Genomic DNA, 27,138 nt, shown 5'->3' with positions numbered 1-27,138 from the left:
AGAAGTATTGTGCTTTAGAAAAAAAATACCCAGAACAGTTTTGACAATAAAATTTCAGCAACCTCTAAACTGTCAAACACCCAACCACTTGTTGATTTGCCCCTACTTTTCTGGAGCCTAGACGGTTTGGCTACAGGATTTATCTGATCCTCATAAAATCTGAAAAGGTAGAGCTGGCAATACCATCTGAACATCTGCTATAATTTAAGGTACCTTGGGAGACTCCAGAACTAGGAACTTCACCATCAAAACAGCTTCTCAGTACTTCTGGCTGAGCTCCAATAATCTATACAGTATTGGCAAGCACTCTTAAGTTTCTTTTGACATATCTCCGTAATAGGACATAACAGAAAGTTGCTCAAGATGTTATTTGGAAATTACAATTAATCAGTAGGCTTTGAGGGGCCAAAACTCAATTTCAACACAGTTTCCTCTCTTTTGCTGAATTTCACCCATTACCTCTCCAATAAAAAATGACAGGCAGCACATTTCTGGCTGATTATGGCATGCGTCAGGTGGATGTGGGAGGCACGGAGCCAAAAGGAAAGTGACTAACTACCCAAGATGTGCAGTAATCCCTTAGCAATGCAGTGTGTTTCAGAGTCCCCCTGCTACTATGAAATGGAATTGATTAAACACAGTGGCCCACATCCAGAAGGTGCAGAGCACTTTTGACACTCAGTGGAAGGGTAGGTGATAATCAGTGCCAGGAGAATATAGCTTCATTCCCCAAGGCCTTTTACTAACAGAAAACGCATTCCTGTTATACTTATGTGGGCTCCAGAATGGTGGGTTATTTATAAACAGAGATGAGGTCTACAGATTAGGACCTTCGCCTGGGGTTTGAAAGGTTTAGGTTTAGCATTTCGCCCAACCACAAATGTTCAGCAGAATGCTATGAGGGAAATCGTATTGAGTCAGATTACCTAAAAAGAGGTCTTTAAGTCAATTGGCTATTTACTTACGAAGTTTAAGATTGCAGAAAGGTTGCTGGATGTAGGATTGGTATCCCTTATCTGAAATGCTTTGGACCGGAAATATTTTGGATTTTTCAAATTTTGGAATACAGGTTGAATATCCCTTATCTCAAATGTTTGGGATCAGAAGTGTTTTGGATAATGGATTTTTTTTCTTCTTCAGATTTTGGAATACTTGCATGTACACAATATGATATTTTGATGATGTTAATCTTATGAATTTGAAACTTTCAAGAACCAAGGTTATCGACAGGGTAAAGGTAAAGGTTTTCACCTGAAATTAAGTCTACTCATGTCTGACTCTGGGAGTTGGTGCTCATTTCCATTTTTAGGCTGAAGAGCCAGCATTGTCCATAGACACCTCCAAGGTCATGTGGCCGGCATGACAGCATGGAGTGCCATTATTTTCCCACCGGAGCGGTACCATTGATCTACTCACATTTGCATGTTTTCGAACTGCTAGGTTGGCAGAAGCTGGGGCTAACAGTGTGAGCTCACTCCGCTCCCCGGATTCGAACCACCAACCTTTCGGTCAGCAAGTTCAGCAGCTCAGTGGTTTAATCCGCTGCACCACTAGGGGCTCCTACAGGTTATCGGTAGCCTTGCTCAAATCTTGTAATTCAAGATTGCGACTTCCTTGATTCTGTCATTTCCTCTGTAGATTGGTCTTCCTCCTTTCCTACTACCTTTGATTCAACCAAGCATTATTGTATTTTCTCATAAGTTACATCATCTCATGTTCAAAGTACAAAAGCTTCAGTTTAGTTATCTTTGCTTTCATTGAGAGTTCAGGTCTGATTTGATCTAGAATTCACTTGTCTTTTTGGCAATTTATAGTAACTCTCCTTCAGATTACTTTTCAATTTTTTTAAATTTTCAACCTGTTAACTGTTTTTTCATGGTCAATTTTGCACAAAAATACATGGAAATAGTATAATATGGATGATGTTGATTCTGATATATTTTTATAACATTATAAATAATACACCTTTATTTGTATCTCACTTTTCTCCCTAAACAGGACCCAAAGCAGCTCTGAACAGTATGTAAAGACCATACAAAACAATATACTTATGTAAAACATAACCTATAAAAACAAATTTACAGTAAGATATAAATAAACATTTTTAAAAAACATTAATCTAATACAATTATTGCAGGAAACTCCAGAAGACAGATGGTAAAGTTAGCATGAAATAAGCTCATCATTTCATCCAACCACACTTATATTTACACTTGAGGATCTAGGACCATAAGTGACCATTTATATTTGGTTTGTTTTTGCTGATCTTCCCTTGTCAATGTTGTTGCATAAAATAGCAATTGCTGGCTCTTGTTGTAGAAGACTGGAAGAAAGCGCTTGGCTTCTGTAGTCCTGAGGACTACCATTTGGAAGTGAGCATCCTTTCTGGCAGAGAAAAGGGAAGAAAACTTGTTGTAGCTTCTCAAATCAATAAATGAGGCAATGTGCTCCTTCCGGGGTGGGAGCAGGAGGAATGCTTTTTTTGGACTTACAATTTTCAGAATTTCATAGCCAATAAATTCTGATTAGTAAATTCTGGTAGTTGGACATTTTCTAACCTCTGGCTCTTCAATTGCCTGGGCATTTGGAGATACAGTCTGTCAGTATCCCTGGAAACCAAATGTCATAGACTATGCAAGTTCTGTTATTGTACACAAGAACAAATAACTTTATATTTTTTCTCCTTGCTATGAGAAAGTTGTCCAATAAATACAGTTTCCAAATTATACATATGGGTTTGTGCAGAAAATCGATTTTGTCTATTCAGAACACAACATTTCCTGTACAGAAATTAACATTGTCTGCAGACAATATTGTTTTCTGTACAGAAATGTTTTTTGATGTAGAAATTTGTCTCTTTTTTTTTTGGCATTTCTGAGCAACCTCCCCCCCTCCTCTTGACCCTGTTCAGTTGTAATGCAGAACAAGTCTCAAACTGTGAACATTTCTAAGATATTCTACATAAGAAATCCTCATCTGGATTTTTAATATTCTAGAAACTCTTTTTTGACCCCTTTTGGAATATTTTCCCCAATATTCTTTCCCTCTCTGGGACTCAGCAGGACTGAGCAAATGCCTAAATAGCAGCTCGTGGATTGAAGTTTGAAGTAAAATAAATCTTGGTCCTAGAGTTACTCTTACTGGCTCACTTGAAAATGATAGAAGCTAGAATATGCTTCTTACCCTTTCTGCTCTCCAATTCCAGAGCACCTCTGAGTTAGAGCAGAATGTTATTTATGTCACTGGTGCTTAACCTGGGAGGAGAATGTGATGTTACACAAAAAGACAATATATGTGGACCGGAGAACTATAGGTGGAGAATACATATTTTGTCCATGTAACATTTCAAGTTCATTGTGTGCAATGTTTGGCATCTGAACAACAGGGCTGCAAAATACCTTTGCTTGAGATCCTGAAGAAGATCTGCTACTCAGGGCCAACCCCATATACTTTGCTTCCTGACTGCCACCCCTGTGCCTCATTACTACTTATACCATCAGATGAATTCTTTGACACTTATTATGCCACAACAGTAGGCTTCCTTCTGAGTATGGAACAAACCACAGGCCCATAAAGTTCTGTATTTCAGTATGCCTTGTTGTTGAGAGCATCCAAGTCATTTCTGACCTATGGTGACCCCAATACAAACCTATCACAAGGTTTTCTTAGAAAGAATTGTTCAGAAGAAGTTTGCTTTTGACTTCTTCTGAAGCTGAGAGTGTGTGACTTGCCCAAGGTCACCCATTGAGTTTTATGCTGAGAGATGATTCAGTCCCTGATCTCCAGAGTGGTAATTCAGTGCTCAAACCACTACATCACCACTGGCTCACTCAGTATATCTTACCAGTACATTTTGCTTCTAACATCTGCCCACAATGTTGTCTAGTGATAGGGCTGCTTTAGTATTGTTAACCATTCAGTATCAGATAGATTCTTAGAGCAAGCCCTTACATTATCAAAGTGTGTGTGTGTGTGTGTGTGTGTGTGTGTGTGTGTGTGTGTGTGTATGCATCATAAAATATACTGACTTCATTCAGCCTCATGTAAGTACACTTATATGAGATTGGAGTGTGATCCTTTCTTCTTTTTTGATAACTTTAACTTGCTACTTTATTAGTTCAATTTGTAGTTTTGCAAATTTCTAACATATGGTTCCTTAACTGGAATTTAGGGCTACATCATGCTTCACAAACACAATATAAAAACTAAAATGCCACCTTGTGCACACTTACTTGGGAGCAAGGTCCGTTAAAATCAATGAACCATCCTGTCAAGTCAACACAGATAGGATCAAGGTGGACATGTGTTCATATGTTTTCATTTATCCAAGTGGCACCCCATTGACATGAATCATTTGCAATTTTTTGAAAAGCCATTGAAGTTATAGTGGCAAAAGCTAGGTGGAAGACAATCAGTAGCTAATTTATGTATAATATAGCTTAATAATTTGTTATAATTAAGTTTGGATAACAAAGCTCCTGATCAATTTTCTGCAAAATTATTATAAGAAGTTGTTATTTAGCAGTTAAAGATTAATTATTGAAACAACTACTGTACGATCAAAAACCACATAATGAAATGATGTAGTGCATAAAAGCTGACTTCCTATAAAAATATGGTTTAAACCACTCCTTTGGTCATAACATATAATTACTGTCTAACACAATCAAAATTAAAACTCTCTTTAGGACATATTGACCTCTTTCCATAAAAGAAATCACTGGTTATTGTTCAGGGAGACAAAGAAGTATCATTAATAAAGAGTGCAATCTGTAGGCTATACCATGATTTCTGGCCCCCAAAGTGGAGTCCTGGAAGACCACCAAAATCCTCAAATCCTCCTAGACTTTTTTAATGTATGATTTCTTATCAAATACTCTGCTCAGAATGATAGGAGGTTCAAGTAAGGACAAAATCACAGCAAAATCATAATCTCCCCACATTTCCCCAAACATTTTTAATGCCAAAAGAGAGATAGAAACAGACAAAATTACCGAAAATGAAACAGGAAATGGTGCCACATTGCTTCCAGTTCCTGACATACACAACTGTAGCCCATTGGGGAGAAGGTGTAGGGGTCAATAATGGTCCCTGCTATTTCTGTAGTCAATCACTGTGAGAACATAATCCTGATCAGGATAGTGTTGCTTGAATCTGATATAGCTGAAGTCCTCTCATATTCTTAAGAGATAAAGTATATACAATTAGCCTTCCGGGAGCGGAGTGAGAACCTGCTATTGCTCCAGCTTCTGCCAACCTAGCAGTTCGAAAAGATGCCAGTGTGAGTAGATCAATAGGTACCGTTCCGGCGGGAAGTTAACGGCGCTCCATGCAGTCATGCCAGTGGCCAAATGACCTTGGAGGTGTCTACAGACAATACTGGCTCTTTGGCTTAGAAATGGAGATGAGCACCAAACCCCAGAGTCGGTCACGACTGGACTTAATGTCAGGGGAAACCTTTACCTTTACCTTTACTCATTGAGTTTGGGGCACAGGACTCCAATGAAAGTGCAAAAAATGAATAAAGGAATCACTCTTTTTCACTCTGAGAATGCCTGCCATAGATGTGGGTGAAATGTCAGGAGATAATACTTCTGGAACATGGCCATACAGCCCGGAAAACATACAACAACCCTGTGATCCCGGCCATGAAAGCCTTCGACAACACTTTTTTTTTTTACTTGAGTGAACACCTCTCTGGGAAATTCTGGGTTGACCAGCACAACTGTATATTCAACTTCCACTGGAAATTAAACAGAGAATCATATTGCATGACCTAGAGAGCTGTTCTCTCTAGACATCTTTATGTTTTCCAGCATGACTAGAAGAAGTTGACCATAGAGTCACATAGGAGGACCTAGAGATTCTGAAAGAGAACATCTTCAGTCAAATCCATGAATAATCAAATCCACAAATGGGGAAGGGTGACTGTAAATATAATTTAGAAATAAAAAGGAGACAAGGCACAATGACACTACCAACCAAACACAAAACCGTTCAGTGTTCACTAACTCCAGCCAAGTGCTGGAAGGGTAAACTATCATTTCATTCTTGTATGAATGTATTTATTTAGGACACAGTGCCTGATGACTCAGGAAGTTATGTAAAAAAAAAACCCTGACCCAGTTAATTTTAGATGCTATTGTTGGAAGGATATCAATGAAAATTAATCAAACGGTCATGAAAGAACCACAAGGATAAAGCGCAGAACACTGGTGGGCGGGAAGACTCTTGGCAGCGGCCACTATAAAGATTTTAATGAGAGGAAAACACATTCTCAAGCAAATTAGAGAGTAATGGTATGATTAAATGGTAAATAATGGTTAAGTACATGACTAAAAGGAAGGGCAGTAGAGTCCCAACGTTTGAGGAGCAGTGTGTCCTCAGCATGCTCTGAGTAGGCAGTTCCTTCTCTCAGCAATTTAGTATGAACTTTAAAAAGAGGAGCAAACAGAACACTGTGGGCCTACTGTATGCAGGAACTGCATGAGAAACAGAAAATGACTCATCCCTGAGAACACATGTAAATCTCACAGTGTGTGAGCAATGTTTATCAGAGAGGAATGGAGCATGGAAAAGTTACTTTTTTCTGGACAACCCCTCTCAGAATCCCCTGGCCACCCTGTTAGGTTTTATCCAAAGGGATGGCTGACAGCCCCAATTTCATTTGACCATAAACTCGCTGAATTAAGTTGAACTTAATTCAAAATGTAAAGTTCCATGACACGGGGCCTATTTGAGGGAATAGCTTCAGTTTATCAGAATATCACCTTTAGAGTCTGGACTAAAATATGGAGCTCCACAGAGATTGGAATTGCCAGCCACTTTTGGTTTTAAAAAAGCAACATTTCCAAATTTAGGAGGGGAAAAAAGTTTTAGTGTATTTTTGTACATTTGATATAGAGTCTCACTTATCCAACATAAACGGGCCGGCTGAACATTGGATAAGCGAATATGTTGGATAACAAGGAGAGATTAAGGAGAAGCCTATTAAACATCAAAATAGGTTATGATTTTACAAATTAAGCACCAAAACATCATGTTATACAACAAATTTGACAGAAAAAGTAGTTCATTACACATTAATGCTATGTAGTAATTACTCTATTTACGAATTTAGCACCAAAATATCACAATGCATTGAAAACATTGACTACAAAAATGTGTTGGATAATCCAGAACGTCGGATAAGTGAGTGTTGGATAAGTGAGACTCTACTGTATTTCTTTGAGGAATGAGAAGAATAGTCATAACTTGGGTGGTTGGATGAAAAAAGGCACCCGGAGGATGATACCAGTATTTTGCATTTGCACTCTGAAGAATATGTCCTCAGTTGCTTCCATATTTCCCCTGGACACTACACAGTCATATTGGGGAACAAGACAAAGGTGAATTGGGAGCAGGGAATTTTCACTGCAATTTTTGAGATGGTCTGGATTGGTTTGACTAATGTTGGGCATCCACCAAATTGATGGTTCTAAAAGGGGTACTAATTGAAGGCTTTCCATTCTGAACTTCCTTCTGAATAGTCACAAAATGGTTCACAGAAAATGCCATCTTACTATAAATCTTCCATACCACAGCAGGGGGGAGGAACATCTCCTTTCTTGTATGGGAAGTTCAAATGCCAAGAGTTTTGAGAAACCACTTTCACAACTGGCATACATTGCCGTGGTCTCTCTTGGAAGGCTAGCAGCAGAATCTGCTCCTGGTCTCTGAGGTTTGCTGTGACTCAGAAGGTGAATGAAGGAAACACCCTCTCAGTCTTTTTTTTTTTTTTTATCTCCATCTCCTCCCAGTTCAGTTTCAATTGAATCTGGGAAGGCAGTTGTTCTAATAATGTTGGAATAAGGCAGAGCCACTGCTTTTTCAAAGCCTCGGTTTTGCTTTGGTTTTCTTTTCTAATTCTTTGGCACTCACCAAAGCCCATCGTTTTTTCTTTTTTAAAAAATTACTTGTCTGGGATTTCTGTTCCACTGTTTTGTTGCTTGTGCACTGCAGGGGGATTTCCTTCAGGAAACTAATGTCTTTTGAAGGTTCTTGGAAAAGGCAGGATCCAAACCTTCTCTAAGATTTTCCATAACTCAATTTTACAAGCTGCCATAGCACTTTTGGTTAAAGTCACTTGTGTTGCCCAGAGCAAAGTCCCTGGTTTATGATATTTAAGTGGTCTGAAGAAAAGTTAGTCTGATATTCTTAGGACTTTGAACATTTCTAATAATTATTTATTTATTTATATTGTAATTGGAGAACTCTAATTTCAAGGTATGAATTAGAAATCGGGGCTTACAGGGTCAAAATATCTGTAAGCAGGGATGCTTCCAACAACAACAGTTCTACCCTGTCTTCCTGGTTGACACTTAACTTTGCATTGGTTTTCAAAGAAATGGAAGAGAAGGAGAAGAAAGGATTTTCCTAGTCACAATATATTGTTGCTTTGCTGCTCTTGATGAAAATGGAAATAGTTCAGACTGGCTTGTTGATATCAACACAGCTGTTTGAATTTTTGAACTGTCTTTGGATAAGGCGACTGTTACAATTAATTTCAAAACTTTCTGCCATACCATTGAGTGTGGATGTTTCTCTGTGGGACTTAGAATTTTATCACATGAACCCAATACTGCATTATATTTAGCGGATACAAACCTTCAGCATCACACCTTCAGTATCAGTCATGTAATTGTGCTAATTTGTCACTTCATGAGCCTACAACCATACTTTTCCATACCCTCAAAACCATAATATCACATAATTCCTCTGTTCCTAAATTTTTTACAGCAATTTTGCAGCTGTAGTTTTTAAAAAACAAAAAATTGACAGATATAATAATAAAATATAAAATTAATGGAAAATGGCCAACTTGGCAAGAGGAAAGGGTGGGGGGAGATAAAAGAGGAGAACCTTACACCCTGTTGACAATTTACTGATGGCACAGAAGCAGAAGGGATCTATTGCAACAAAACATATGATGGGAATGTTTCAGTTTTAGGGTTTATTGATGACTGTTACCTATCATTTGCTAGAGATGGGAGATGGAAGAATCAGGGGCAGGAGACAAATCAGCAGTGGGATGCACATGATGCCATGAGATAGGTTTAGATAAGTTTAGATAAGTTATTTCTGAAGTATAACTCACAGAATTGCCCAATGGTTTGAAGATTTTAGGAGCGCCCATCCAATCAAATTAACTTTTCAGCACTCTACAGTAGATGCTTTTCATTAAAATGAAAGAGAATAATTATCTATGATTCACTTAACAGTCTTTGGTTCTTTATAAGGAGTTTGTCATTCATGATACCTCTCACATGAAATATTTCGCACTAGTTTTTCTGGGAATGTGTTTAACTTCTATTCTGTGACACAGCTGCCAGAATCATAATTCCCCAAACTCTTCTTCCACTGATGTCATAAAGAAAATCTGTGGCACAGGGGAGTAGGCAGAGCTAACCCCTAAATAATGGTACAAGCAGCAGACAAATTGCAGAGGAATCGCAGCCTGTTGATGACAGGGTAACTTGGAGGTCTCTCATTCATGGGGTCACTATAAGTGGAAATCAACTTGATGGCGGTTAGCCACAAGACTGTCTAACTTATTCACTTACAGTGGATAGTATCAATTTCTCTTGCTGTGGCCCTTTAAAGCTGAACAGATTGAGATGACAGCTCTGTGCATATACAGTAGAGTCTCACTTATCCAACATAAACGGGCCGGCAGAAAGTTGGATAAGCAAATATCTTGGATAATAAGGAGAGATTAAGAAAAAGCCTATTAAACATCAAAATAGGTTATGATTTTATAAATTAAGCACCAAAACATCCTGTTATACAACAAATTGGGCAGAAAAGGTAGTTCAATATGCAGTAATGTTATGATGTAATTACTGTATTTACAAATTTAGCACCAAAATATCATGATATATTGAAAACATTGACTACAAAAATGGCTTGGATTATCCATAGGCTTGGATAAGCGAGGCTTGGATTAGTAAGACTCTACTGTATATTAATTGTATAGTATAGTATAGTATAGTATAGTATAGTATAGTATAGTATAGTATAGTATAGTATAGTATAGTATAGTATAGATGCTTGCTAAGTCTGGATTGAACCTGAAGTTGCATTTCTCTTGAGCTACACTTCTTTGAACTCAATGAGATTTACTTCTGAGAATGCATGCACAGCTTTTCCCTGAAATACATTTAGTGTGGTCTGTCTTTTTGCAGTTTAGAGCATGCTGCATCATATATATTTCTGCAGTAGAGACTCTTATGTGCTTGGTCAAATGGAAATATGTCAGATCATATTACAAAACCACCAGGAGAGTGTGGCTTTCTTCAAGCCTTCTACAGTCAACTGGATTTTTTTTGTATTTCTGTGCCTCCTCAGATTTCTTTATTTTTAATGCACCAGGAATTTTTCTGGTCATCCTCAGTGTGGCAAAGGTAGAAATAAAAGAAAGAAAAAAAGTCACAATAAAAATAATTTAAAATAAAACGTTTAAGAAAACTCTTTGAAGAAGCCATTACTCAAAAATGTGTTTGCTGCCATGCATATGATCTAATAAAGTTTCAGAATGCAAACAAGTGATTGGGTTAAAATGGACTTTCCATTCCTAACCATAGCAATTTAAAAGAAAAAAAAAAGAATGTTTACAAAATATTGTTCGTTTCCTTGCATGGCTATATACTCAATGGCAGCAAGAAGTCATTCATTTCCTGCAATACAAGGACAATTTAAAGTTGTCCCTGCCTTGTTCCGATAGTCTGCCTCTAAAGATCATGTGTGTAACATACAGATGGAAATATATCCTCAAGGTAAAAAAGAAAAAAGAAAGAAAGTGGAAATTGGCTAAAGATCAAAGTTGACTTACATTCCATTCCTTCCTTGCTTTTTATGATCCTGTCCAAATTTGTAGAAGGCTTCCCCCCTTCCCTTCCCCATAAGGGAAAATTGAGATTAGATTACAGAATTAAGCTTTGTTTTTTAACCTGTGTGCAATTTGAAAGCAGGGAAATGGTTGCAGCATAGTTGAAATGGTAAGCCTGGAAAGTTAAGCTTTCTTACAAAGTGGGCTGCACTAACACTGTTAATAGAGAATGACTTGAGTCATATTCCTGCAAGTTCACCCCATTTCTACTACAAGAACATGTGTGTCATTGACAGTAGGGGTGAGAATATCGACTGCTACCATTTTACTCCATGTTCAGTTCCTTAACCCTTTCTATTCATCCTAAAGACATTTGCAAATTGTGGATGAGTCTTCAAAAACTAATAGAAACAAAACCTCCCCTTCTCCCATTTGTTGTGGTCAAATTTAATAGGTACAGCTATTCCTGCCCTGAAAATGACCATGTGTTTACCTGCCTGCTATTCAACTGTTAAAGATGAGCCATATCTTCAGAAAAATTGTTGGCAACCTTTCAGCCCTCCAAAACGCCATGATATGGTTTCCATAAGTTGCAGAAATTTTGAATTACGCAAAAAACAACAAAACTGAATTCAGCATCACAAATGTGGTTGAATACACTGGAATCCAAAGCTGGACATTTGAGAACAGAGATGGAAATAATATTTGAAAACAATTGAAATATGTGTTTTGCCAGAGTCAGGAAAACTCAATGAAGAAAAACCTGAATCGATGGGGATCTTTGATGCTTGAGACTTATACTGTCCAAATGTCGCATGTGTAAATCATGTATTCTCATGTAATTATTTGCATATTTTCTTGGCTTGTCAGGTTTTGGTCACCTCATCAAACAGTTGTTGAAGCTAGCAGATGGTCACTTGGTGCTGGCCTTGGAAGGAGGACATGACCTTACTGCCATCTGTGATGCCTCAGAAGCCTGCCTCAATGCTCTGCTAGGAAATGAGGTAACTGGACAGTTAGCACGCACACACACAGTAGAGACATTGAAAGTTTCCTTTATATTTTGCATTGGTATGATTGACTAATAGGGCAATACGACCCCTTTATCACCAGGGAATCGATCCCCATGCTCGAAAAAATATTATCCCCCAGAGGTTTTTGCGAGCCTCTCTAGATCCTCAAGTAAGATTCCACAGTATTCTTCTATCCCCAAGCATGCCACAGAATAGCACTGGAGGACCTAGAGAGGCCTACAAACAGAAGTGGTCCTCTTTAGATCCTCCAATGCTATTCTATTCTGGTCCAAGTATAATCAAAATATAGAGTTTGTCGTTATCAGTAGTTTCAGATATCTGCAGGGGGTCATAGCATGGATTTGATGCTCTTTGTGTTGTAGCCTGGCCATTGCGGCTGGAGGATTCTGAGATAAGTATCTTTTCTAAGTGTTGAGTAAGAAGGAAGGGCTAGTGCATGCATAAGAACAAAACCCATTTTCCATGAAGTTATTAAAAATGCATGTTACCAGTTGATAGAGTTATGTTATCTGGCACTGAGCCATATTTCTCATGATTTTGGTGCAAGTTTCTGCCTTCTCTGCTAAGTGTACTGTGCTTTAAGGCCTCTTCAAGCAATCTGAAAGGGCCCGTTAGTCAAGATATATCAACTGGGAATGGGTTCTCACTTATCTAACATAGCCTTCCCATTGCATTTATGTTAAAATTTACAGATGTTGGTTGCGGCTTTAACAAAAGCCATTAGGCCCTGACTTAATTCATTAAGAACGGTCTTTCCAGCATGGAAAGGAACATTTTACATTTTCTACCATGTACCTTTTAAGGATGAGGAATCTCTCCAGAAATGAGGCCACAGTCCAACTCAACATTGCAAAACATAAGCACTTCAAAGCTAAGTGTTTTAGAACCTAAATACTTAAGACTATGTGCTTCCTAGTTTTAATTTTGTTCTACATTCAATTAATTTTAAATCAACTCTTCTTTTTCTTCTTTTCACCCATTCCAAGCATCACCTGAACTTTTCTTTCCCCCTAAAGTCACAGTAGGATTAGTCATGCTAACTTCATCCCTATATGGCTTATGGAGACAAGCCAAAGCCTATGTATTTTCCAAAACTTCCTGTGGAGGAAGCATATATGAATTATATTTCACCATAAGTTGTGTTTGCTTAGCAAAAGTACAGATACTCCATTCAGCTCTTTTATTATCTGCTGCTTAGACAGTAATCCCAAGCCACACCATGGGTAGTCCTTAAATAGACATAAACTTTCTGGAAATGGCTGAGCATTGCAGAGTGGTTCCAGTTGTCCCCCTCAGATAGGTTCAAGATCGTAGTGCTTGGGGATAACTGCTCCTCAAAAAAGGACCTGTTCTTTGCTCCCAAAACCCGATTTCCCTTCCACTGCTCATGAGATGCTTTGTGTTTTTCCTGCATGGCAGAAGGTGGTTGGACTGAATGGCATCTGGGGTTTCTGCATTATTACTATTACTATTACTACTGCTACAAAGGCTAGATGGACATCTGTTGGAAGTGCTTTGATTGTGTTTTCCCTTCATGGCAGAAGGGGGTTGGACTGGATGACCCTGGAGGGGTCTTCCACTGAAATACTGTTAAGTTTATGTTTGTTAAAATTGTTTTTCATTTCAAATATTGTATTATTCTTTCTTTCCTTTTTTTGCACTGTGTGAATTAGTTTACACAAAGATTCTCCATCCATCTGCCACTGGCCTGGCCCATGCCTGATATATATACATTATATATACTCTAATATATAATATTATATAAAAAAAACATTTATTAGGGAACCACAATAATTTTTTGCTTCAAAAAGGGCTCTGCAGTTGAAAAGGTTTAACAATCTCTAGCCAAGGGGTTTCTGAGGACATGATTCACCATTTGGTGGCTGACTTTTTTTCATGGATAGAAACTTGAGGTGACCAGGAGGCTACACTGAATTCCCTGGTGGGCACTCAGTTTTTACTACTGGTTTACTGATTAGTATCACTGCTCCCAGGGAGGTCAATAAATCCTGTTAAAATCAACAAGAAGAATGCAATCAAGTGCTGGACAATAAATACAGAGGGATAAAAAAAACCAAAAACACAGCAATAGGATGATTCTAGTTACCTCTTAGGAAAACGCAGGATAATGCAAAGGAAAAATTGTTTGTCCCTTGGTGTTTCTCTAAGGATAAAAAATAATCTCTGAGTGGTGACTGCTGAATTTTGAAAGCAGAACATCTCAGGAAAGAAGCACTGAAAGGGCAAGCGGCTGGGGGCGGGGGGAGTAGTATTTGAGATAGCCATGTCCTCAGCCACATAGGCCATTAGAGAAAGTCAAGCACTTGTTTGAGTGGGAGAAATATCCCACTGAGATGCTCAGGGTATATCTGCACTGTAGAATTAATACAGTTTGACACCATGTTTAATTGCCATGGCTCATTGCTATGGAATCATGGGGGCTGTAGTTCTACAAAGTGTTTAGCTTTCCTCTGGGAAAAAGTGCTTGTGCCTCACCAACCTGCACATTTCAGGATTTCACTTGGTAATTCATGTGATGCCAATCTGTATTAACTCTACAGTGTAGGTGCCCTCTCAGAGATGCTTTGATTGCATGATTGATCCAAACTTTGGGCAGAATGAGATGAACTGCCCATTCTTTGGACATATGTCACTACTGAACCCAGCAGGACACCATTTCAACCAGTCCTTCATCAATACCCTCCAGACAGCTCTAAAACCTGGTGTTGAAATAGTTAACTCATATAAATGGAGTATGCTGATCTACTGCAGTCACTCATTAGCCACAATAATTACGTCCATTCAGCTTCTAATTTATCCAGCCAGCTCAAACAATCCATTTCACCTTTTAGTAAGAACAACAAGGAGGGGAAAGTGGTCAAATGGAGTCAACCATTATCATAATTTGAAGATGCAATTCTCTGCAGGTGATTAATAGGGTAATTAGACCGTTATTCTCCAGCACTTCCCTTTTTGCAGATTGCAGTAACTTCGCACTCTCCTCGGTTTCAAAAACATTGGCAAGGCCAACCCTGGCTTCTCATCACGGCACATGCAATTGAACTTAAATTAGGAAGGTCAGGAAAGGCCTTTGTAAGGCATTCTGCAGTTTGTCAGATGTATTTATTCATGTGCTGAGGATTAGAATTCATAAACATGAATGCAGGGGGCTTTGGAATACTTCTGCTTTGCCTTTGTTGTTCTTGGCTGGAACCTGTCAGTGCAGAAATAGGCTGCTCCATTTAGGCTACTATCAGTATGCGCATGGGAGTGAGCGTGTGCATGCGTGTGCACACACACACAGCCTACACACTCAACTACAAAACAAAGCAATAGTAAAACTATCAGTGACTTCCACCACTCCTGGAGAGCTAGTCAGACACAAAGATGTCATCTCACTCCCTTAGAAATGTATGTGTGGGGAAGCTTTTTTCAATTAAATTGGCCTCAGAAGCCTTGGAAGGAAAACATCCTGACAGCCAAGAGGGAAGACACAAGCCAAATAACAAAATGCATTGCCCTGTGCAGATCACCTGCATAAAAGCAATCATTTTAGCAAAAACACATTCAATTTGAATTAAAGTAGAAACAACCCATTGAAGTCAATAGGACTTCAGGCATAAATCACTTATTCAACCAACTGCAATGGGTTTACTCTAAGGTTGAATTTACACTGGCAAATAATATAATTTGAACGGCATTAGACCCATACAATGCAGCGTGAACTGCACTGAATTATATGGGACTTCACTGACCATATAATACAGTTTAAACTGCATTTTTTGGCAGAGTAGATCCAGCTATAGTGTGACTAAATCAGGATTTCGTTCTTTGGCTGTTGCTTTCTTAGGTACTGTGGAAGAAGTTAAACAGAACTGTATTCAGTTCAAGGTTGCAGAAGTGGAGTCACTGATAGTTTTACTATTGCTTTGTTTTGTAGTTGAGTGTGTAGGCTGTTTGTGTGCGCGCACACATGCACACACTCACTCCCATGCGCATGTTAGGACATAGAGCATTGTTGGCCATTGGATAGCCATTTGGTTGTGCATCCAATTGTCAATTTCAGGCCTGGGTTGCATTGCTCTACATTGCTATTCAACCGAAGGATTGGATTGCACAAAAAAAGATCTACACAGTACACAGTAGAACATTGTTATTTTCTTTTCATAATTGTCTTTTTCAGTCTATTGATGTTATTCATTCTTTCAATGCAAGCCATGCGGTTAGTATTATTACAATGACACACAAATCAATCTAGTGAGTGCCAATGTGCTAATGTGCACATACTTCTGTTTGTGCATGCATACTTGTGATGTATAGTGTAGTTGCAGATTTTCTTATCCTCACTGAGGAAGGGTGTCTTCACATATCAAGATTTCCACTGAATCATTGTGAGACCATCACATTCTAAAACTAATTGGAAAAAGATCATTCACATAAAACCAACAGTGTACTTTCCACAAAATACACTTTTTATGTGAAGTATGCACACTTTTTTTCCAGAAAAGTAATGAAATGCTTTAAAATGTGCAAATACGTACATAATGTTAATAATAGAGAGAAAACATTCAGAATTGTCCTTTCTTGTATTGAGCAAAGAAATAGTCATATTGGTGTATGACACTGTGATGAAAGTTAAAGTAAGAAGCTTTCTAATTTTTAGTTCCACAAAATGTATGAATTACCTTTAAACCTTTTCACTCCTTGGCATGACTTGGAAAAGTTATATTTTTGATCCCAACTCTCAGAATCCTCCAGTGTGAAAATTAAATGTGCCAAATTCTATCCCTAATTTTCATATGCATTTAAGCTCTGATAAAAATCCACAGTCCATGAAAAAAGATAAAAACCTTTAAATTGCACTCATTTTTGCACTTACCAAAAGTAAGGTCCATAGATCTGAGTTGGGGTTTACTTTTGTGTAGGTCCTTTACAGATTCACCTATGAGTAGACTTATATTGACTCAGGGCCCATCCATATAGGCCCATATCTTAGGACCTTTCTGGGTTTTTACCGGAGGCATCCAAACTACGCCTCTAGTAAAAATGAATCAATTCAAAATATTTATTTATTTATTTATTTATTTATTTACAGTATTTATATTCCGCCCTTCTCACCCCAAAGGGGACTCAGGGCGGATCACATTACACATGCAAGGCAAACATTCAATGCCTTGACATAGAACAAAGACAAAGACAAAGACAGGCTCCGAGCTGGCCTCGAACTCATGACCTCTTGGTCAGAGTGATTGGTCTCAGCTGGCTGCAGCTGGATGCTCAGCAGCTTGCGCCACAGCCCGGGCGCATAACGTAAGTTATTACAAATTATTTAGATACCCCATTAGATCTGGGCCTTCCTGAAAGGCCTGGGCCTAATGGGGTACTGGCAGGAGGAAACAATGTGCCAAGAGTTGGAGGGGAGGGCAAGGAGGGATATTCTTCCTTACCTCCTGGTCTCCTGGTGCATCATTTCCTCAAGTCCCAGGACTAACTGGAAGTGGGTCCCCACAGGACCAATACCTCATTTTTGGGGGGAGTGGGGAAGGGAATCTGTGCCAAAGCAGGTTTTTAAAACTCGCTTTGGTGCAGATTTTGGCATTGTCTGGAAGCGCCCTCAGAGTGAGCAAAATAAACATCCTGGTGAAAGGCATTATAAAGACTAGGCACACAGCCAGAGAGCAAACACTCTCCCTGGCTCTAAATAGACAGTCTTTAAATGTTGGTTGCATACATAAGAGTGTTTTTAATATAAAACATAGATATACAAATTGAAATACAACTCTTCTTTCAAAAATTCAAATAGAGGAAAAGTGAACAGCTAGCATCCTAGACTGAGGTTGCAGATTTGTGATCTAGAGTTATGGATCTGTAACTGCTCTGAATTCAGCCATGTTCCATGTTCAATTTGCAGCATTATTGGCACAATAACAAATGCCCTTCCAAACCTACCTTAATAGCCAGCAGCTGCACTGAGTGATGGAGATGTGTGCTGCTGGCAATTGGGGCACAGTGGAAAAATATTTCAAACCCTACCAGTGATCTCTGGTGCAACAATCAGAAGCAGGATCTCTATCGTAACTCATTACACTAAAGGTCACTTCAGGAGTGAGTTGAAAAAGCCAGACCTTTGAACATTTTATTCGTCCTCATCTGGACACATTCCAGCTTGTCGATCTCTCTCTTAAATTGTGATGCCCAGAAGTGGACACAATATTTCAGGTGAAGTCTGACCAAAGCAGAATAGAGAGACACCATGACTTCCCTTGGTCTTCCCTATACTCCTTTTGCTGCAGGTCAAAATCCCATTGGATTTTTAGGTGATCTTTTTCACATGTACTGTTGTCAAGCCAAGCATCACACATACTGTATCTTTACATATCGTTTTTTCTGCCTAAGTGTAGTATCTTGCATTTCTCATTGTTGAAACTCATTTTGTTAGTTTGGGCCCAACTCTCTAATCTGTTAAGGTCGTTTTAAATTCTGTCTTCTGGAATATTAACTATCCCTCCTAATTTGATGTCATCTGCAGACTTGATAAGCACACCCTCTTCAGAGCTTCATCCAAGTCATTAATAAATATGTTGAACAAAACTGGGCCCAGGACCAAACCCTGTGGCATCTCACAAGTCACTTCTTTCCGGGATTAAGAGGAATCATTTGTGAGCATTCTTTGGGTTTGGTCATCTAACCAATTATAAATCCACCTAACAGTAGTATGTCTAGTCTAGTCTACATTTTACTTTTACTTCTATAAGTTACTGGACCTTAAAGTAGTTTTGTAAGGCTGGATCAGAAAACAAGACTATGAGAGATTGTCTATATGACAGAAATATGTTCAACACTACTTTAGCTGCCATAGTTCCATCCTATAGAATCCCAGGATGTGTAGATTGTTGTAGTACCAAAGTTCTCTGATAGAGAATGGTAAATATCTCATAAAAGCACAAATCCCAAAATTCCATAGCACTGAGCCATGGCAGTTAACATGGGGTCAAACTGCTATAATTTTGCAATTTGGATACAGCCATAGTTATGCATTCATAACTACATCACTGATGTAGGGACTCAGTGAATATTTGTCAGAAAGGAAACCTTTCATGTCCCTGAAGCAAATAAAGAGAAGGGATAATATCTTTCCGAAAAAATTACTGTGTTCTCTAGGGGGAAGCATAGTATTGGTGTTTTGGTCGAAGTAGTTTATGTTCTGTTTATTATTTTACTATGTAAGCAGGGTGATGTGGGAGAAATCACCACAAAACAAGGTTTAAATGAAATAATCTGTTGAAATAGTTTTTGTTGTTTTAAAAAATGGACACAGGACATTCTTTTTATACATTACTGAATACAAATTAAAACATACAAATGTGCATTTGTTCTGTGGAAATAGGAAATGACTCCAGAGCTTGGAAATCTTACTTGTTTGGAGTATTGTTCCCAGAATTCTCCTATGGACATGTTTACAGGATTATATCCTAAAATGTTTTCCAAGCTCTTGGGTAAAATATATCTTTTCCCATACATTCAAATCCACTGGCCCAAGTAATGTTAAAATTTCTTACCCCTCTAAAAATTTACACTTCATTATGTTCTAATGGCATGGCTGTTTTATCTGAATATGCTCCCAAGAATGACCCCTGCCCCCTTTGTCCAGCATTGCAAAAGATTCCCTATTTCCTTGTGAAGTCAACCATGACTCATCTGTTGTTGTACCATGATGGATGTCTCTTTGATAAGGCTGTCACAGAAGACTAAATTATTATTATTAAATGTGTGCTCAAAACCAACCCCTGCTTCCCTTAAATATTATGCTTCTCTATGCATTTGTAGAACAAAATACAGTTATAAATACATTTGACTTGGAAGTGAGTCCCATTAATTTCAGTGTATTTGATTTCCAAGTATGTGTGCTTTGGATCACCTCCCACGTTTGGATATTGTACAGAGACCTAACTTGGATCCAAATCACACTTACTTGCATTCCAGTGAAACCAATGGGACCTACTTCTAAGTGTAAACTTATTTTTTAGGTTTCAGAATAACACTGAGAATCAATGGCCTTCCTCCCAAAGGGATCTATATCAGCTTTCCATCACTGTTTATAAAGATAGAAATGTGGAAATGGACTGAATCCGTGTGGATTTCTAAAGTCCAGGTTTCTACACCCCATTCAGGCATTCAAGATTAACACATAAAGGGTAGGAAACACCTTCTCATGCACAGATTCTGCTGCCCAAATCATCAGTCTCAGTTTAATCATCTTGGCTTTTAGAGAGAGTTCAGGTTTGGTTTGCTCTAGGACCCATTTATTCGTCCTTTTAGCAGTCCATAGTATCTCTAGAACTTTTCTCCACACCACATCTCAAATGAGTTGATTTTCTTCTCATCAGCTCTTTTCAAAATCTTGTTTCCAAAAAATATATAAAAATGGGAAATACAATGACACGTATGATAGACTTCAGTATTCAATAGTATCTCTTTAGATTTCAGGATCTTGTCTAGTTCCTTCATAGATGTCTTTCAAAGTGCTAGTCTTTTTCTGACTTCTTGTTTGCAGTCTCCATTTTGAGTAATGCCTAAGCTACTCCAGCCTTTGAAAAGATCTGGTTGTTGGTGGTAGTGGTGGAAAGACACCTTTTAAATGACATATCCCAGTGTGTGTGTGTGTGGTTGTAATTTCAGTGCTTTTTCCTCTTTGTCTGAGATGTGTGTGTGTGTGTGTGTGTGTGTGTGTGTGTCGGGGGGGGTATTGATGGTTTCAATCATCACAATAGGACTCGGGAGAGCTGGTCATAGACCACAAATCACCTACCATCCACCCCTTGGTTAAGGACTCCATGCCCTGCAACAGCATGCATAAACCGCTCTAATCGGTGGTGTGTTTTAAAAAAAAAGAAGCCTCCCATTCTTTTCATCCCAAAAATATTTTTATTGAGAAATTCCTGTCTAAAATGAAATAAAACTCAATTCTCATCCATCTCTAGAGCACATGCGGAGGGAGAAATGTGCCCACAGCCTTCCCACATTAAGCAGGACATGTTGAGCTGAATGTGCTTAGAATCCCAGTGATTCATAACCATGTTCATAGGCACACAGAAGATGCTTCATGTGTTCAGTCAAATGCATAATACTTTTAGATTTTTCCATTCTAGATTTCACATGTTTCGTCCACTGAACAAAGATTTGGGGTGGGGTGGGGGATGCACCCATTATGGACACAAGTGAGGCTATAATGCACTGTTCCATTCCTCTTCTATGGGATTCAAATCCATAAACGTTGAGTGTTATCAGTGAACAAAAATCAATGGGTAGAGATGACAGCAGTTGTGGCTTCTTCCTCTTTACTTCTTCTTCTTCTTCCTCCTCCTCCTCCTCCTCCTCCTCCATGCTATTGAATTTTTACCCCACTTATCACCACAGGTAACCTGTTAGAACAAGATCTTATTGAGGGATGTAGAACAGATTAAACAGTTGGATTCTCCCTGAAATCTGAACTAAAAATACTAAAATCCTTAATTCAGGTACTGGGTGGAGGGGACTGAACTAATGCAAAATACCCATGACCTGTTTAGTTGGTGACTTTAGACCACATCCATTATAAGGCACCTGTCAAAACAAAAAGAGTGATGGTTTCAGTTAATTAGAAAAAAGAATGGCTTGCCAACAGACAAATGGTTCCGAGTGTCACACAGCTTCAGACTGTAATTTGAGCACTTTGATTGAATAAGACAACAGGTTTTCACAGGGGTCTCTAAACCAACTCATCAAAATTCATCATCATACATGGATTTGGATGTTGCTTTAAACAGCCTTATCACCACACTATGTGAAGATTTAAGTTAAGACAAAATGTAATCTTGGTTTGGAAGATTAACTTGAGCCTGAGTGTTTTTCAGTCCAAAGTTTACATTTGAGTGCATTCAAATTAAATAAATTGTAAAAATTCAAGTTGCTTTAACGAAATAAATGCAACCAGAGGAATTCATCCTTGTGGAAATCAACTGAATTCACAATGGGTCACAATGATGGAGCAACACCAAATCTTGAGGAATTATCATTAAAACGAATTAGTTACCATTATAACTCTAAAGCCTTGAAGGGTTTAACAATTTTCTCAAAAGTAAATAATACTAAAACCTACAAACTCCTAAATGTTACACAATCTGCTTTCACCCACCTTGTGGTTGCCTCAGTTCCTTCAACATGGTGGACCATGGAAATGCAAAGCAACACTTAAATCATGTTGTATTTCTTCTGTACCATTAGAAAGTCCAGATCCTGTAACGATGCAAGTGAAAGTTACTTATGCTGCAAAATGGGAGATGTTAAACTGCAAGTGAAATGTGTTTTACTATTTTTGTTATTGCAAACAGAGATCAATTCTCCAGTGTGATTCTGTAGCCAATTTCCTCCAAAGTTTGACCATGGAATGACCAACTGGAGGACAGAGATTCCTAGGGAGATTACCTCTCTAGGAATCTCTAGGTAGATCAGTGGTTCTCAACCTGTGGGTCCTCAAGTGTTTTGGTCTACAACTCCCAGAAATCCCAGCCAGTTTACTAGCTGTTAGGATTTCTGGGAGCTGAAGGCCAAAACATCTGGGAACCTACAAGTTGAGAACCACTATTCTAGGCATCCTCAAACTTTTTAAGCAGAGGGCTGGTTCACGGACCCTCAGACTGTTGGGGGGGGGGGCAGACTATAGTTCAAAAAAACATGAACAAAATCCTATGCACACTACACATATCTTATTTTTAGTGCAAAAAATTAAAGAGAAATACAATATTTAAAATGCAGAACAATTTTAATCAACATAAACTTACCAGGATTTCAATTGGAAGCCTAGGTCTGCTTTTGGCTGATGAGATATTCAAGTTAATTAGGATTGTTGTTGTTGTGTTTCAAGTTGTTTCAGAATTAGGGCAACCCTAAGTCTAAAGGTTAGGGCAGGTGCCAGGTAAATGACCTTGTGGACCCCTACTATAGACAGCTTCCAGCAATCATGCTGGAGAATCTAGAAATTTCAAGAGAGATGGAAGAATTTGGAGGAATTTTTAACAGATGGGTTTTTTTTATGGGAGAGTCTTATGCCTCTAAACCCAGCAAATGTGGAGGGCTGACTGTATTAATAATATTAGACTAAACAAATAGAGGACAATTCCATAAAAAGCAGCTCTTTCCCCCTCTCTATCTATCTATGTATCTTCCACCCACCCTCAGATTTCCCACCTTGACCAAGAATGTTAAAACCACATGATATGATTAGCTCACATCTTCTTGTAAAGGACAGTGGAGCTTTGGCAGCCACGACATGATCTTTCTTTGAAAATCTTTCCCTTGTGCACATGGATTGCTCTGGAAGCAAAGACAAGAAAGCATAATGCAGGCCAAGTGGGCCAGTATCAACCCTTTGAAAAATATTCCTCAGTGTATCTTTGCAGGCCTATCCATCAAATGAGCTGTGTTGCTCCTGAGCTGACCTTAGTGGGTTGTTTATGCAGAATTCTTTTATAAAGATGTCCTTCCAGCATCTTTTTTTTTTTTTTGCAGTTTTTGTACTCTTTGGCTCCAGAGTTAACAGAATGCCAAGAAGTGGGGGAGTGAAGGTGACGGTGCTATGTCTGTCAGCTATGGAGTGATTCCTTTTGTTCAGTGCTGGTCTCATGATATTTTCCAGGGATACCCTCTTGTCTATTTAGTTTAATGATTAAGTTTAAAAGAGGAAGAAATATGGATCACTGCCACCAGAAATTATTCTTGGTGATATAGACAGTCTCTCTTTTTCAAAGCTATTACTGTCTGCTAACTAATTTATTTATTTTTTTGTGACTTTTTCATTACAGTGGTTCAAACAAGGTGTATATGCATTGGCTATGCCTCTGAACCATAATGGAGCTTTACTAACAAACAGCAGAAGCTGACCAGAGAATGACAGAAGTCACTAATATTCTGAAAGGAGTTTTTCATAGCTATTTTGCAACTAAAAATCTTCAATAGGAAGCAAGGAGCACTGGAGATATGCCTCAAATCCCATCACACACGTTCCAACATTTTGCAGATTAAAGCCAGGATACATGTGGCCAAGCAACAGCAGACTGTGGTCAAGACAAAAAATGTTATTAATGAGGAAGAGCACACAAGTTAGGAGAGGCTGAAGCATTTGTTTTTGCCTGTGTTTGTAGGGAAGGGCAAGATTCTTCTCCTTCCTATCCTGTATCTCCTGCTGAGTCAATGAAGTAGAAATTACTTTTACATGTTGGACTCAGCTTGCAGCAATTGAAATAAACCAAGGACAAAGGGGGAATGTCAGTGAAGGAGAGAGAAAATTGGATATTTTAAGACAGCTGAAAAAAATGGAATAGCAGAGGGTTAATCAGAACTGTCACCCAAACTTAAGTTTATGAAGAAGACAGTTCTTGCGATGGTTCTTGCATTTCAAACTATTAAAGGAATCTGCGACTGGAAATCATTTCAATAATCCAACCCCACACCCTAAAGTAGGATTCTTTGTTTTTCTGATTACCAAAAATATTTTATGGAGAAAAAAGGTAACAAATGCCCATCATGAAAGAAAAAAAATAACATATAAAATGGTAGTTACACAGAGAGTGCAAAGGAAGATAGGTACAGTATGTATATTTAAGTTCATGAAGTTTTATTTTCCAGTTTCAAATGCATTATGTGTGTGGTGAGAGTGGAAATCCAAGTGTGATCTAAGTCAAAAGCTGGAACTTGCCATAGTATCAGATAATGTTGACATTATTTGGCCCAAGGACTGGGGAACATGACAAAACAAGATAACTGAGGTCCATTACCCCATTTCAATGTCACTGCACCACAAATACATTTAGATTTGTTGCTAACTTAGGTATGTATAACTTCTAATTCTCATCCCTCCATAACTGTAACTGCCAGCAATGATTTACAAGTCATCGTAGATCTGACACCATAGATACAGAATCCCATTGGAAAAACACTGGACTAAATCCAACTGGATACACACCTGACAACCTCTATACTATACCTAGAAAACCACCTTTAAAAACAACCCTTTGTCCTTCATATATTTACCAGGGAGAGGAAACAGGGGACTAGGTATCATTATTTTATAGCCTGTTGATTCTGTAAAAGTGGATCAAATTGCCCAATTGTACACAGAACATGTGTTCACCCTTAAATTCCAAACAGGTGCTATGTGTTCAGGATCTTTCTAGTACAGAGTTGCACATTTTTCTGGTTCAAGAAACAAATGGGGTTTCTGGTTGCCACAAACTCAGTTGTTCCAATGGGAAAGGACATGGTGGCGATGATCAATCACTTTTAGCCATAAATAACACATCCACTGCAAAATAATCTACACAAGTAAAGATAACAGCAGGAGACATTTCCCTAAGTGTGCTGTCAATATTTCAAGCAATAGCAAAAATATTCCACTGCTAGGTTTTTTATGGTTCATGCAAGCCTTCTGCTTGAGGATATCTGATAACATTTGCAAAAATACAATATTCAGTGTGTGAAAACATCATTTCCGACTTTCCCCTTCTCTGAATTATATTTCTGGCAATAGAGGCTGGGGGTAGTAAGAAAATAAGCATGATAGCATGTCCCGTCAGTTCTAAAGCAACACTTTGTTTTGGCATCCAGCTGCTCCTCTCGGCACAATGGGATTTGATTTGTGAGGAGCCAACCAAAATTACCCAAATAACTAGCATTTTTAAATGACTAATAGACAGACATGCACCTGCTCTAGAGACTCCATAGATTAACCTTGCAGTCAGAGGAAAGGCCCCTTGGAATTCAATTACATGGCAGAAAAACAAAAGGGAAGACCATGTCCTCCTCTCTGTTTCGTGGGAGGAATCCCCACAACATGTGAGCTCACTGCTTCTCTGGCTTGGATTTCCATGAGCTTAAGAATGAGTTGCTTCCATGTGGCTTATGACAATTTTGTATTCTTTTGCCCTTTGTTTGTTTTTCCCTTGCAGCTGGAACCACTCTCTGAAGATATCCTCCATCAAGCCCCTAATGTGAATGCAATGGTGTCCTTGCAAAAGATCACAGAAATTCACAGTGAGTTCTAGGTTTATTCACGTATTTCTTTTATAATAAATATTATTAACTGAATAGTTTTGTAACCCAAACTTCAGTGGAGCCTTGTTGGGTGAAAAAAGGCAGAGTTGCATCTTTTTAGTATTTCTCACCATGGACTAAATAATAATAATAATAATAATAATAATAATAATAATAATAATAATAATAATAATAATAACAACAACAACAACAACAACACTTTTTATTCCACCCTATCTCCCCAAGGGGACTCAGGGCAGATCACAGTACACATTCATGGCAAACATTCAATGCTGTTTGGACAGACAGGACAGAACAGATAGACAGAAAGGAGGTATGTTGTCTCAAAATCTGAGATTTCAGAGTTTAGTCCATGCTAAGAGAATCTGAGATAACTGCTATCTCCCCTGCTACTTCTACCCAGCAGTGGAAGCCTCAACAGAACTTCCACTGGTGTCATGGACACTTTTTTTGAACCGGCATTAGAAGAGACCCATGTATAAGTCTACCCAGGTTTGGAGGGCCCTCTGTATATATCGGCCCAGGTTTTGGGGTTCCAAAAATTTAGACTTATACATGAGTGTACACAGTATACTCTCAGTCCACCAGAGCAGACATATTTTTAAAGCATGGTATATTGAATTCTATCATTAGTTCACATAATCCAGAACTATCAACACTGACTGGCAGAAGCACTCCAGATTTTTAGAGAAATCTTTTCACGCCCTATCTGAAAAGGCTGATACTTGATTTGGGGATATTTTGCAAATATGGCATATGCTGTATGACTACTTTGATTGGAACTTGCTATTCATGCATTTTATTAATGTCCTTGCAAAATTCAACTGGTGAACATGGGTTCCTTTCTTTTGTAGTATTAGTCTTGTGCCAACAGATCTGGATTTCTTGTACATCTGTTTTTTTAGCAAAAACAAAACAAAAAAACCCTACCCACTTTGTGAACATTGAAACCCATAAATAATGGGGTTTAAATTGCTTGTTCATTGCAAAGTCTATTGGTTGAATGTTCCATGGGAACCTTGTGGAATGCTCATATAACTTTTTATTAATTTTTTGTTGTTCTAATGAATTGACATTTTAGTTTCTAAATGTCACGCTAACAGAGGATAGTTGTGATGTGTGTGTGCTTACATGGCATTTGCCAGACAT

The 27,138-nt window shown here is 38.4% G+C and overlaps 1 protein-coding gene across 4 annotated transcripts in view; it reads left to right on the top strand.

Moving 5' to 3' along the window:
* The window catches only part of hdac9 (histone deacetylase 9), a 511,618-nt gene that overhangs the window by 457,837 nt on the left and 26,643 nt on the right, over positions 1 to 27,138 (top strand). For all 4 annotated transcript variants that reach the window (XM_062957772.1, XM_062957771.1, XM_062957774.1 and 1 more), the window contains 2 exons: positions 11,738 to 11,871; positions 25,884 to 25,968. In XM_062957772.1, the coding sequence (XP_062813842.1) occupies positions 11,738 to 11,871; positions 25,884 to 25,968 (219 nt within the window). The remainder of the gene's footprint in view (positions 1 to 11,737; positions 11,872 to 25,883; positions 25,969 to 27,138) is intronic.

The sequence above is a fragment of the Anolis carolinensis genome, chromosome 6 (assembly GCF_035594765.1).
Source record: "Anolis carolinensis isolate JA03-04 chromosome 6, rAnoCar3.1.pri, whole genome shotgun sequence".
Taxonomy (NCBI): domain Eukaryota; kingdom Metazoa; phylum Chordata; class Lepidosauria; order Squamata; family Dactyloidae; genus Anolis; species Anolis carolinensis.
The sequence above is the reverse complement of the archived record's forward strand: the minus strand, read 5'-3'. Positions and strand labels throughout refer to the sequence as shown.